This window comes from Bacidia gigantensis, assembly GCF_019456465.1.
Source record: "Bacidia gigantensis strain McMullin 20006 chromosome Unknown contig_246, whole genome shotgun sequence".
Taxonomy (NCBI): Eukaryota; Fungi; Ascomycota; class Lecanoromycetes; order Lecanorales; family Ramalinaceae; genus Bacidia; species Bacidia gigantensis.
The window spans coordinates 158,532-172,203 of NW_025408602.1; the positions used below are offsets into that span (position 1 = coordinate 158,532).

The 13,672-nt window shown below is 40.4% G+C and overlaps 1 protein-coding gene across 1 annotated transcript; it reads left to right on the forward strand.

The window, feature by feature from the left end:
- Nucleotides 1-2,528: 2,528 nt before the first annotated feature.
- On the forward strand, nucleotides 2,529-3,765 carry KY384_005709 (uncharacterized protein; the record flags this gene model as incomplete). Its single annotated transcript, XM_044814207.1, has 3 exons — nucleotides 2,529-2,797; nucleotides 3,151-3,390; nucleotides 3,468-3,765. The coding sequence occupies 3 exons, from the start codon at nucleotides 2,529-2,531 to the stop codon at nucleotides 3,763-3,765; spliced, it is 807 nt and encodes a 268-aa protein (XP_044668357.1).
- Between the last annotated feature and the right edge of the window lie 9,907 nt (nucleotides 3,766-13,672).

The following is a 13,672-nucleotide window of genomic DNA, read 5'->3' on the forward strand; positions in this document are numbered from 1 at the left end:
GGGATGGATATTTGGATTTTTGCATATATTTTTATATTCAATTAATAAAAAGAAATTAATAATAGAAATTAAATAAGTATTAATAAAGAAAAATAATAAAGTAATTTATATAAATATTATAAAAGGACTAAAGAAGAAAGAGGATAGAATTAAAGAGTATTTAAAGTAATTATTTATAAAAGAATAAAAGACTAAAAAAAGGTATAAAAATTAATTAAAAGGGAGAATTTTAGTTCTATTAAGGGTAATAAAAAAGATATATTATAGTAGCTAAATTGGATAATATATTTAGTTATATATTATAAGAAAGTAAAAGAAGGATTTATAGAGTTTAAGGTAAGCGAAGATAGGAAAGAGGGATAAGATAAAGAATAAATAGAAAGGGTAAAGAAGAGTTTAGTAGATGCGGCGGACGCTGCCAAGGGAAGGGCATTGGTCTAGGGTTGTTTCAGGTATTGCAGGTGGATTCTTCTGCTTATAGATGACATGTTGTGAGTGGCCCATGGCACCTCCTGAACTAGCACTAGCAATTGTGGTTGCGACACTTTCGCGCGTATGAGCCGGGTAGGAAATTGGTAAGGACAATTGCGTTTTATCAACTCAGTGAGGTTGATCAGGTGCACAGATCCGCTGAAGTTTGACTCCCTTTCCTGACATTCGCGTGGGTTCTCATCTTCAAAGCGTCTTCGAGCTCACAGTCATCTCCAGTGTCGTCCGCCAACCTCTGCCCCAATCAATGCATAATAGTGATGAAGCTTTGGAACCTGCATATTATGATGCTTGTGGCTCCTCCCTAATCAGTAGCCTCGACAAGACACTTGCAGGCAAACTGTTCCTTCAGCCACTAGCTCGGAGTATCGACCTGCTGTGTTTTCATTTGTTGAACCATATATCATTCTTAAAGGATTTCTTCGCTCTGTTTTGCAAACCAATTACCAGCTATGGTGTCAGAAGGAGAATTTTGGCTCATTAGAAAAGGATGTTATCGGCGCCGTTCTCGTTCCTCCAACTCCTTTACGTTGCGACGTACGTCTGCTATATGATGCAGAAGTAAGTCAAGCTCTTTAGAGCCATCGCCCTTGCGGTTAGGAGAAGCATCTGATAATGATATAGACATAAGCGAAATGACTGAATCGTTTGCGCGGGTAGAGCAGTTTTCTACGATGAGATGACCAAAGCGCTCAGAGAAACTTAATTTCCGAAAAAGGGAAGACCAGGTGGTACGTGATCCTCTCAAACGGCATGGTGCTACTTGAACCCCTCTCATACTGAGAGACCGTAGTGTATGATAAGGTATAAGACACGTAAATTGGCGTGGGGTCAGCCTGACACAGGTCAAGTCCAAAGCCTTCAGGGCAAGTGTAGGTATTTCATCATTCGCATTAAGGCAGAGTAGGGAGTCGCTACAGATCTTCAAAGACTCCAAGTGGGAACAATGACTGAGAAGTCTGGATAGAATGTTTGCGAAGCTTGATCGCTTGTGGAGTTGATCTTCTCGTAATTGAATGCTCAGATGTTTAATATAGCTTGAGTGATGTATCATGTCTGCCCCGAAACCGGCTCTATGATTAGTTGACTTGAGTTCAAAGGCCTTGATCAGGGAGATCTATCTAGTTGGCTGCGGCATATTAACCACAATTTCGTTAAGCTTGCTACAAGGCCATTCTTAAAGCATAGCACGTATTACGCGTGAAAAGATGCGTGCCGCTACGCAATCTTATACGCCGTCTTCATCTATCCTCTTACACAAGAACGCGAAAGCATAAAGATTGTGAAAACGTTTAAATAAGCTGGGCAGCTAGGATTAAAGGTGATCTAAGTCGGCATAAAGATAATTACTCTGATTATTAAATGACTTTCGGTTGACATTTATAACGATAACCTCTACATAAATCGCAATAGACGGATTCTGTGCAAGCGCATATAAGTGCGTGAAACTAATACGTGACGCAACTTTGATCTTTCGTTATAAAAATGGTGCAATAGCATAGTAGAATGCTTTACTCGCAAGCATAAGATTTCGAAGCGACTTATCGCTCTTATGCTTCATTTAAAGCTATATATATGGTCCTACTGGATTATCAGGGACCGGTCCATCGTCGATATAGCCGGCGATCTAATGTGTCACCAAATCAGAGACTGCAAGGAAGGGCAACAATTGCAGTACTCACCGTGTTACAGATTTCCAGCGGGACATTCATATTGGGTATGTTGATGGCGAAAGTGAGATCAGAGTGATAGATCAAGGAACAGAACGATGGGCGGCTGGCCGCGGAGTATTGTAGAGCCGCTGATATGCAACCGAGATGAGTATCAGGTGATGAGTCGTCGTTGCCACCGGGTAGCTAGACCAATTCACTCACTCAAATGAAACGAAATTGATTAGAGGAAATTGCGGAGACCTGAATGTCACTCATCTCAGGACCTTCAATGCATATAAATTGGGCGTCCCCGACACTGCAATGTATCACTCTTACCAGTTCATGAACAAGAACTGTCATACAACATCCCCAAAAGTCAAATACAAGATGCTTTACATCCATCACACCCAGACGGTGAAGCCTAGCAGTCGCTTCTACGGCATGTTCGCTATTCTCGGCGTCATCTTCCTCGCATTGTCTGCCTACCAAGCCACGAAAGATAGCGATTGGACAGGTCCAAGTGTTGAATCCCAAGCAATTTCATCTGTCCCACGTCAATCTGAAAAAACTCCTGTAAACATTGGATTTCCGTTTGGTAATGCCGATGCAAATCTAACATTTTCCGAAAATGACTTGCGCAAGAGAGTCGATTTCTGGTAGGCTGTCTCACAAATCCTGACTACACTGCTGTTTACTCACTCGGATTGGATCCAGCATCGCCTTAGCAGCTATAACGATCTTGCCGCAAACGTGAGTGCACCTCACTACCTCCTAACGACCTCGCTGACGCCATGCCGCAGGGGTGGACTTATAAAGACCAGGAGGAATTGACGAGTGTCCTTGGTTATAAATATATACATAAGCAACTGGGCATCTCACCAGCCCAGGATCTTCACATAACCAATGCTCAGACTGAACCATTCTCGGATTGCGAATTTTGAAATATTGTAGGTGACAATGCAGCCTCTCATGAATCTCATCATGTCATTCGGACTGATTCGCGATGTAGCCGCCAACAGATTACCACCTTTTACATTTTTGAAAACCCTAAAGGCCGAATGTTGATGGGATCATACAATGTCAGCCCCTACTCCAACTTGCATGGTCAAGAGAACATCACCATTGGGACAAACACGAACGTCGCATGGTGGCAGCGACTTCCTGATCTACAAAAATGGTCACAGGTTGCGGGGATCGTATGGAGTCAAGTCGCGGGCAACGACGCCCGCTCCCTGAAATACACCTTCAAGTCTGACTTACTCACTCCACAAGACCCCGGAGTTTACCACATTTGAGATAAAGCTGACTTTTCCGACCGCTTCTCAGGCAAGGAATTGCGACTCCTGCAACTCAGCAGATTATGATTGAGGCTGCGAGGCGACAACCCATCACCATGCCTGATCCTCATGGCTTTGTGTTTGACCAAGCGTGGCCTGGCGACACATTCCCCGCAGGATCCGATACTTACGCAGCTCTGATGGGCACACCACGTGGAGTCGGTATCGTGTATCTCTTGATCGGCCATCCAGACCAATTTGGCAGCAAAACCGTGGAATCCGTTATGATTTTCACAATCGCAGCACAGACACCGCCATATCATCTCCTTTTCACACTCACAGACTAGAATGCCGAAAGTTTCCTAGAGTGTCAAGTCTGTACCAACCATTTTTAACCGAAGGCAAAGTATCAATTTCATATTAGAGGAAACATGCACTTAGATATGTAATTGGTTTCAATACATACGGGAAATATCGATCCACCAAGAGGACCATAATGGAGTCGACCGGGTCAGTGATGCCGAGTTGATGCCGAGGTCCATCAGGGGCCAGTCAAAGGGAATTCAATCAGTTGCCATAGACATTTACAGCGGGAATATCACACCCCAAACAAATTTGTACTCATCTCAAGCCCCTTGTCTGCTCTCTCACCTTCTGTATCTACCAATCGGTCGTCGACGTCCTAGGGTTCTCCAGCAATCAGTCTCATTGCCACAGTTCCATGTGATATGACGCCTTCACTTTGATGACGAGACCTCTGACGAGGTTGATGAGAGCTCCGAAATACCCATCAGGATCGGCTCTGGACATCATGAGCAAGATCTGCGGTCTGGCGGAAGCATTCATCTCGGTCTGACTTAGTGCAAAGTTATGCTTTACCCAACGACAGCAGCAAACCCTTCTCAAAAAGGTATCTCCACAAATGCATAGCGCGCTATCCTTTGTGATTCCGTTGATCGAGACTGTCCTTCGGCCTCGGTGTCCTTACATCATCTGGCGAAGAACACATGGTCACGAGAGAGCCATAAAGTTTGGCTTCGTACGCATATGCTCGGCTCGGCATATGGGGACCTGTGACTGAAGGAAACCATACACAAGGGAGGCGTTCAGGATGGCTGCATTGCAAGAATCTTGCCCGTATCCTCTTAAATAATCTGGGACTAATGATTTAGTGCCTCGTGGAGTCAGTTTTGGGTGATGGATCACAATCTTACCTCAGGACTTGTCTTCTCGAGTTGAACATGGTCGGAACGCGGATAAATTCTGACCAGTGAGGTCGATGAAAATGACCTTTTGGTCATGAGAGATCTCATGACCCTGTAACTCATGACCCTGTAATCAAATTTCTTAGGTGCTGTTGCTGTTTGCTGTGAGAACTCGAGCTAGAAACGGGGACGACACGGTCTTATCATTACTAAATCGGTCATGCTCGGTGATATGACACGCTAAATGGTCTCACACCATCCTGCCAAAAACTGTGTTTTGCAAAACCAATCGGGAAATAAAATTGCTTACCATCTTTCTCCTCGGTATCATGAACATGACAAATAGGAAGTAAGTCCGTTCAAGTGACTAGTCGTAACCCCACTCGGTGTCCATTATTTGAAGGTATAAGACCTCTCCAAGAACGACAAGAAACTCATTGACCTTAACTTTCCAGATCCTCGATTTTGAAAGTCAGACTGAGCCTTGGAATCCAGTGAAAATGCTTTTATCCAGCCCCAACTTTGTCTTTCTTTCAGCAACCCTTACCCTTGTGGCATTTGCAACAGCAATCCCAGCACAATTAGAACATCGAGGCCTTACGTGCCCAAGTGTCAAAGGTACCAAAATGCACTACTCTCAAATCTCCCCGGTCGTGTCAATAGGCCCATCAGCTTCGTCATATGTCCCCTCGTCTATTCCTCAACCAGCGCAGTTTCTTCTGCCCTTGAGCTAGTCTAACTAATTATTTGATATGTATAAGGGATCGGTCCTCGCTCTTATGTCTGCTGTAAGACATACGTGGAAGTCGTAGAGGAGGACGAGAATCAATGCCTCGATGGACTTGTTGAGTCTCCTGGGACGCAATGCCCAAGCGATCACGCGACCCCGATTTGCTGCGGTGATTATGTAAGTGTGGGCTTGCGCTGATAAGGTGAACGTGAGAGCAGCTACTAATGAACTGATGTGCAGTATTTGCAAACCCCGGACGGGAAGGATTCTTATATTCTTTGCGGCCCGCCTAAAGGGTCCAATTGAACTTGATCGGAGAGGCTCAGCCGAGTCCGTCGGGGGTTTTACCTTGTGAACAATCATTCGTTTGAGGATATTGTCGTAGTCAGAGGTGGACAGAGAAGATGATTGTGATTACAATGTTGATGAGGTTGTGGCAGATGAATCTTAACATGAGAGCGTCAGTATGAGCAGTGTCACACCTCTTTCGCCGCAAGGTTAATTCCAACATGCAAGCAATTTTGTCTTCTATCACATGCAACGAGTATTTGCCTCTTTGTAGTCCTATTTTCTGGCATACCTTTGCCCTCCTTGGAAATTGCTAGCCAGTAGGAGTTGCATAACGGAAGCCAATGACATCGCATGCCGATGGCCAGCAGTCGTTGGCTCGTCGGATGCCTTTTTCCGCTCCTTGTGAATCAAGTTGCAAGCCGAAGCTTCGATTAAGAGCGAGCCATGCTATTCGTGTTGACATTGCGCCACCACCATGATTTAGCATTGGGGTTGAAAAGTGCGATTCCAGGCCTAAGGTAGTACGAAGTCGGCGGAAACTTCGGTACGGTGGAGACGGGGCCGATGTACTGACAGACTGAGCCGTATTATCCGTTGAGGCTTATGCGGGCCCAGCTATCTGAGGAGTCAACTTCAACAGCCGATTTGGATACGGGACATTCGAGGTTGACTAGATCACACGATATGCAAAGTCTGGATTCCCTTTAGTCACACCAGATATGCACCTCACATCAAGGCTGACCTTGAGGCAGACTCAACCCGGCCGTAGTATTCAGCACTAGAGACCCTAGCAAATCACACGTCAGCTGTTTATGCATATACTTGGCTCAAACTACTCGTGAAACATCAATTGATACAATTCCTCCCTCAACATGGATGGACAAGCACAGGACGTTCGGTGTCGGACCTTTGTGGGCAGAGATGTCTCATATTGTATGCATGTTTGGGGTTCTGTAGCTCAATGACGAGCTAGGGAGGATTCAGCTTAAAGACTTACATCCCAAGTCCTATCGCTGACCTCAATCGACCAGCCAAGTGGCTTTAGCTCATCTCATGGTACGGACACGCTGCTGATGGCGTCAATCAAAATATCGTATTCATCACACAACCGATCACAACGAGAAATGGAGCAGCCCTGAAGTACGATCTGAAACGGAAAGTCGAAAATCGGACTCGGAAAGATGCACACTGCTAGATTGAAGCTTCACATTGTGGCGGTCAATCAGCTTATGACCCTGCGTCTTTCGAGAGCAGTCAACCGGTTACTTTTCTGCACTAAAGTGCTATTAAACGACATAGGTTGCGCGTAGCCCGGCCATAGACAAAGTATAGCTTCCATTGATGACAAGAAGCCAATCATCTAGCGGAACTCTCCCCCGCGAAGCCATCACAAACACCCACCAAGAGAGCGTCTCGTCCCCGATTTAGCTGCAACACCCTAACTCTCATCACCACAAAGATTCGCGTAGCGCCGAAAACCCAAAAAAATTCAAACTCAAACTCAAAGACTGTGACTGTGACAATTTCCCTCCAATCATCCTGAGCTTCTGTGTCTCTGATCTCTCTCAACACCCTCACTCAACCAGTCAAACCCTCCCAAAACCCAAGCAACCTTCATCAAAGCTTCCCACCACCGCCACCAGGAGTAGGACCAGGGCTCTTGTGCGCAACTGCAGGCTGCTTTACCCCACCGCCATGAGTAGCTGATCCCTTGCCTGGTTGAACCGCAGGCTTCCCGCCGCTGCTGCTTTGCCCATGATTGCCAGCTTGACCACCGCCCCATGGGAAAGCCAGAATGGGGGTGGCAGTGAACGCGAGGAGGGCGAGGTAAAGAGTGGAGGTGAGACGCATGATGGAGTTGGTTGGGTTAGAGGTGGTGGAAAATTGAACAGTCGAGGGGATGTAGATGGTGAACGTGTTTCGCGGCCAGGTGAGGTGATTACAGCTGGACGGATCGTCTTTGAAATGAGAGACGTGGAAGGTCGATCTATGGGTTTATATCACAATCTCGTCTTACACACCACTCCATCTCTATCATGTAAGTCAGTCTCCCAGAACGCCTTGCTGTTGATCACCTTCCATAACGAAGCATCAGCTGGTGCATACATAACTTGATACCATAATCCGAAATTCGACAGGAGAACTTCACCACACCTGATCAACGCCCAAGACTCAATAAGACAACCCATTATAATCGATTGTAGTGCATTTCCACGATTTCATAGACACTCTAGTGGATCAGCGTGATGCAGACCATGCATGATGCTCTAGTAGAAGCCCCTTTTCGTCTCACCAGCAACTCCTAGCTCCCTCGTACTAGCAAAGACGATGACTTTGTAGCACCATCCACAATGCAAATGCGTCGAGAAATGTACGATGGTGTGCGATCACGATCACCTTCTCTGGTCGAACGTATCTCGATGACCCCGGAGCGATGTGAATGGTATCCCCACGTTTCATGTGAGCAGCTCAGTCAGAAGTCGAGGTTAGAATGAGAAATCTCGTAAGGTCTGTCCGATGTGTTCGAGTTCAACGTTTCACTGGTTTCTATATTGCTCTGTACATGCTAATCACTCTAGGTGCATCTAACAAATTCACACACTCAGCGCACAATCTTCGGACGAGGAGCGCATCAAACCACGGACTGTTCGTCCATCAAGACCTCCTCACCACTAAGTCCCGTCAGGATATAACTGTATCCCCTTTGGCCTCTTCTTCAAATGCTTTAGCCCGTTCGTATTCGAGATGTAGACCGCATATTTAGTAATTACTTTCCCCGCCGTTAACGCCGGCGCCTAAAATAAGTATAGCTCCATTCTAATTTCATTTCCTTCAATAGTATTATAATTATCTATATACTTCTTAATCTTGTCCCTCTTAACCTTAATATATATAAAGTTACCTTTTAAATATATCTTATTAATAGTAGTAAATTAAGTTAAAATATAAGACTAGAAGATATTATTAAAAAGATAAAAGATTTTACTACTAGGAGAAGTAAGATTAAGAAATAAAGCTTCTAATATTTTAAGATTAGTAGTCTAATAAGCTTAGATATAATAATATAATAAGTTATAATCTAATATTAGCTATACTAGCCTAGAGCTTTAAAGGTTTAAAAACCTTACTATTAAGTATTTATACTAGCTAAAAACTAACTCTCTTACTAGTAAAGCTATATAGTTACCTTTAAGCTAGTTAAACCCCTTATTAATATAGCTTTAGAATCTATATTTATAGATCTATATATAAGGATAATAGGTAAATATTTTAAAAGCTTTTTAATTAATAGAAATAATTATAAGAATAATAGAGTAGAGGCTACTAAAATACTATATAAAAGCCTAAGAAATTAAGCGAAATAAGCTCTTAGCCTACTAAACCCTAGTCTAGCTAGATCCTAAATTATAAAGATAATAAATATCTTATAAATTTAAATTTACTTTAGTAATAATAATAATATTAATACTAATAAAGTAGCCTACTTTAATAATATAAATATTAAATTTAATAAAAGTATAAAATTACTTTATTTTTATTCTTTTTAGTATTTTAAAAGGGGGTAAATTAGTTACTAATAGTATAGTTAATAACTTTAATATAAGTTATTATATTATTATTAATCTAACTATATTAATATTTAATTAATCTAATAAAAAAAGCTATAATTATAATAAAAAGTAAAAGAAGAGCTATAAAGTAATATAATATTATTATAATTAAAGTTAAAATATAAATTATATAATAAAGTAATAATTATAGATTTTTAAAATATTATTAATATTTAAGAGTATACTAAGTAGATTATAGTTAAGGGAAGTATTATATCTTTTTATATATCTTTATTTTAAAGGCTTTAATATTATTTATATATAAGCTAGTATAGTATCCTAGTCTAGTTATAGTCTTCTAAACTTAATTATATTTTAAAGGCTAGTTACTATATCTTAAGAGGCTATAAGCTTAATAAAAGTAGTAAGATATTCTAGTACTAACTTTAAAGAATATACTAAGTTTATAAAACTTAATTTAAGCTTAAAAATTAGGTTATTATTAAAATCTTAGAAACTATTAATAAATATATTTCTTTATTTATATATAAATAAAGATTTAATATATTATTAATATAAGTAACTTAACTTATTATAATTATAACTAAAAGTTTATAAGTAGAAATAAAGACTATTTTTAAAGTAAATTTATATTAATTTATTAGATAAATTTAAATATATTAATTTTATATCTTTAAGTTTATTTTAAATATTAAATTAATATATTAAAAATAATTAAAATTAGATCTAGGAAAGAAAAGCTTAATAGATACTTAATAAAGTATATATTAAGATATAAAACTAATATAATATTTAAGACTTTAAATATAATAATAGTTAACTACCCTAGTAAAATAATTTTTTATTAATATAATTTCTTTATTAGGCTTAGCTCTTAATAGTATTAATTATATAACTTTATTAGTAAGTAAAACTAATACCTAAAGCTTTAAGATAAGTATAGAGCACTAGTTACTAATTATAGTAATTTAATAAATTTAATAAAGTAGATATATATTTATAGATAGAATATATTAATAAAAGAAGAAAAAAGTATATTCTATTTAGAAATCCTTATAATATATTCTTTACTTATTAAGATTAAGCTAATAGGTCCTCTCTATATAATACTTTATAAAAAGTATTATAGTTTCCTAATTATTATTAAGTAGGGTTAGTAGCTTTATAAATAGTTTAATAGAATAACTAATAATTTATTTCTATTATTTCTTATTAGTATTACCTTAATATAATATTAAAAAGAAATATATTAATAAAGTAAAAGTTTTTCTCTTAGACTTTACTTTTATTATATAGCCTTTACTAAAGTATTATTATTAACTCTAAGCTTACTAAGTATTTTCCTATTAAAGGTTTTTAATATTAGTAATAGAATTAAGGGGAATAATTTCTTAAGAATTTAATTCTAATTTAAATATATAGATTTCCTTTTCTTAAAAACCTTTATATTTTATACTCTTTAATAATCTAGTTTCTACTTTTATTTCTTTAAGACCTTAAAAGATATTTATTATATTCTATTAAATAATTTTAACTTTAATATTAAATATATTAAAATAGTTATAACCTTTTAAGCATAGTATTACTTACTTATTTAATTAGTCTTTAGTAAAGTTATTTATAATATTAAAATATATTTTAGTATTTAAAGTAATTATAAGATTACTTTTAATATTTAAAATTAAACTTATAAATAAGTTTTAGATTTTATAAATAAAACTTAATAAGTCTTAGTATAAAGTACTTTTTTTATTTTAAATAATTTTATTGTCTATTATAATTATAATATTTATATTTAATATAGTTATATTATAGGGAAGCTATATAATAGAAGTTAGACTAGAAAGTTAAAGAAAGGTTAAAAAAGTAATTAAGTTTTAACTTTATATTATATTAATAATATATTAATTTAATTAAAAGACTAGAACTAGAGAATATTTCTTTAATTCTAATCTAAATTTAATTAAAATAAAATAAATATAATATTCTTAATTTATAGAAATAAAGTATAATATATTAATATATAAATATATAAAAAGCTTATAATTTATATATAAAAGTAAATATATATTATTTATATTTTTAGTTAACTACTTATACTTTTTATATAAGATATAGCTTAAAACTTTTTATTAATAAAGTTTTTAAAAAATAAATTAATAAAAGATAAAATTTATTAATAAATTATATAATTAATTATACCCCCTATTAAATAATATTTATATAGGTAGGAGGGAATAATTATTATTTAAGTCTAAAAGTGCTTCCCTTTTATTATTCAAGTCTTTTACCGCCTTAGTTTGCTTAAAGACTAAAGTACGGTAAAGCATCAAGCTTCTTCCAGCTAAAAGCTTAGCGACTGTGGCGTCCCGCCCATGCAGCGTGACGACGCTGATTCGTCCAGATCAGGCTGTGGCGTCCATCTACGCGCTCTGCCTTACGAGGCACCCTTTCCACCCATTCAAGTCCTCACATCTTCAAATGACTCCTCCTTTCTTTCCACCCCACTTCACTATCCAACAAACTAAAAGATCTTCACAATCCTAACTCCCAGCAATTCCAAAGATGAAACTCGTACAGGCCAGACAAGACCTTTAGCCCTGAGAGGGTAGAGATATGATGGAAACCCTTCTCGACGACGACGCAGCGTATGCGAGCTTCGAGACGAAAGCCCAGAAATCTCGCCGCGCGGGGTATGGTGCAGAGAGTTGTGCTGTCAAAGTACTTGAATGGCCTGCGAAACGAGACGCCAACCCATCGCCGCTCGTGACCAGAAGTGTCGCCGACGTTGTCAATTGCCCCCTCTCATATTCGAGCTCCTGTCCGGAACTAAGACCGAGGTTACGCGTCATGTAAGCCCGTTTTCAACTTCCCGCATCCGTTGCTGAGGTTGAGATAAGTTGACTGAGGTGCTGCGGGTGGTGGTGGGCGTAGTTTCGCACCCTACGACACACCCACATTAGAGACGGCAGCGGGCACGCTGGAGCTTCTAAGGTGGATTGGCGCGCCTTCGGATTTCTTGGATGTTAAGGTTGCGAGGAGCTTGCCGCCTTTTTTCTCCGACGAGGGTGGTGGGGATGGTGGTGGGGGGAGGAGTCATGGTAGGCCTCTTATCCCCTTCCGTTCTGGTGGTAGCTTTGGGGAGGGGAGACGATGGTGGATTTGGTGGGCTAACCGTGGATTTTGGTTGGGATGCGTAGTATCATGGATCCGCTTCTTCGACCTCATGCTGCCGGTGATGCAGGGGCATGAGAAGGGCCCGCCTGTTGATTCGGGCATGTTGATGCGGTGGGACCATTCCCCACTCCAACCCCAACCCCAACCCCAAACCCACACTCCACTCCAAACTCAAGCACAATCCAAGTCAGAGTCAACAGTGACTTTCATAATCTTCAACCCCCGCGTCTGGTAGTGGAGAGATTCATCCGCGCTTGGTCCCATGATCTGAGTGACGTACTGGTCGATCCGGTAGCGTTGTATTCCATAGCGATCGCAGCATTCGGCGACGATGCGCTGGAGAAGACGGGGCGGTGTCAGGATTTTATGAGGGGGAAGGAAAGAGCTGTAAGTATTGACCACCCACCCAAAGCCTTTCCCCCCGCTTCCCACATTCACGCCTTACTTCCTCACCATCCACGACCTCCACCTCTATCCCGAAGCCCATCCCCCACCCGCCGTGAAGTGCCTTCTCATCAAACAACCTTAATCTAAACAAACAACACAACAGACAGCAGCATCCGCCTCCTCAACCCTCCAAGACTTCCAGCAAGATTTCCACATCCTCCACGCCATAGCCGTGCAAATGATAACACTGAACGAGCGCGCCGCTTCCTCGTGCGCGAAAGTCAAGATGCTGATTGATTCTCACGCTGAGTATCCTCGTGACTCTCCCCATGCGGACGTGTTTAGGCTGGTGCACCGTAATCTCGAGCATAGGATGGCGCAGGCGGAGGAGTGGCGGGGACAGTGCGGGAGTTTGCAGCTGAGGGTGCAGAATATTATTGATTTGGTAAGCATCGTCCCTTCTTTTCTTGAGAGGGGTTGGTATTGGGAAGGGTGTGGGTAGGGGTTGGATAGGGGTCAGGGGGTAGGATTCATGTGGCTGGGGAATGATGCTGATGAACTGCATGGGTGTAGTCATTCAATATCGTGACCCAACAGGACAGCGCGGTGTTAAAGCAGGACAGCAGGTCCATGAAAGCCATAGCCACAGTGACTGTGGGCTTATTACCTGCAGCGACCGTTGCTGTGAGTCCTTTCCCTCCTCCCTTTCCCCCTTCCCCCCTTTCCCCTTGTGTTCTCCACCTACGCTACGCACTCAACGACAACAAGAAATTGACTCCAAGCTCTCGAGCAGACGATCTTCGGCTCTCAATTCTTCGCCCTCAACCCCACAAGCCAGAAGATCTCCATGGCGCTCGATTTCTGGATCTTCTGGACCTTGACAATTCCGTTG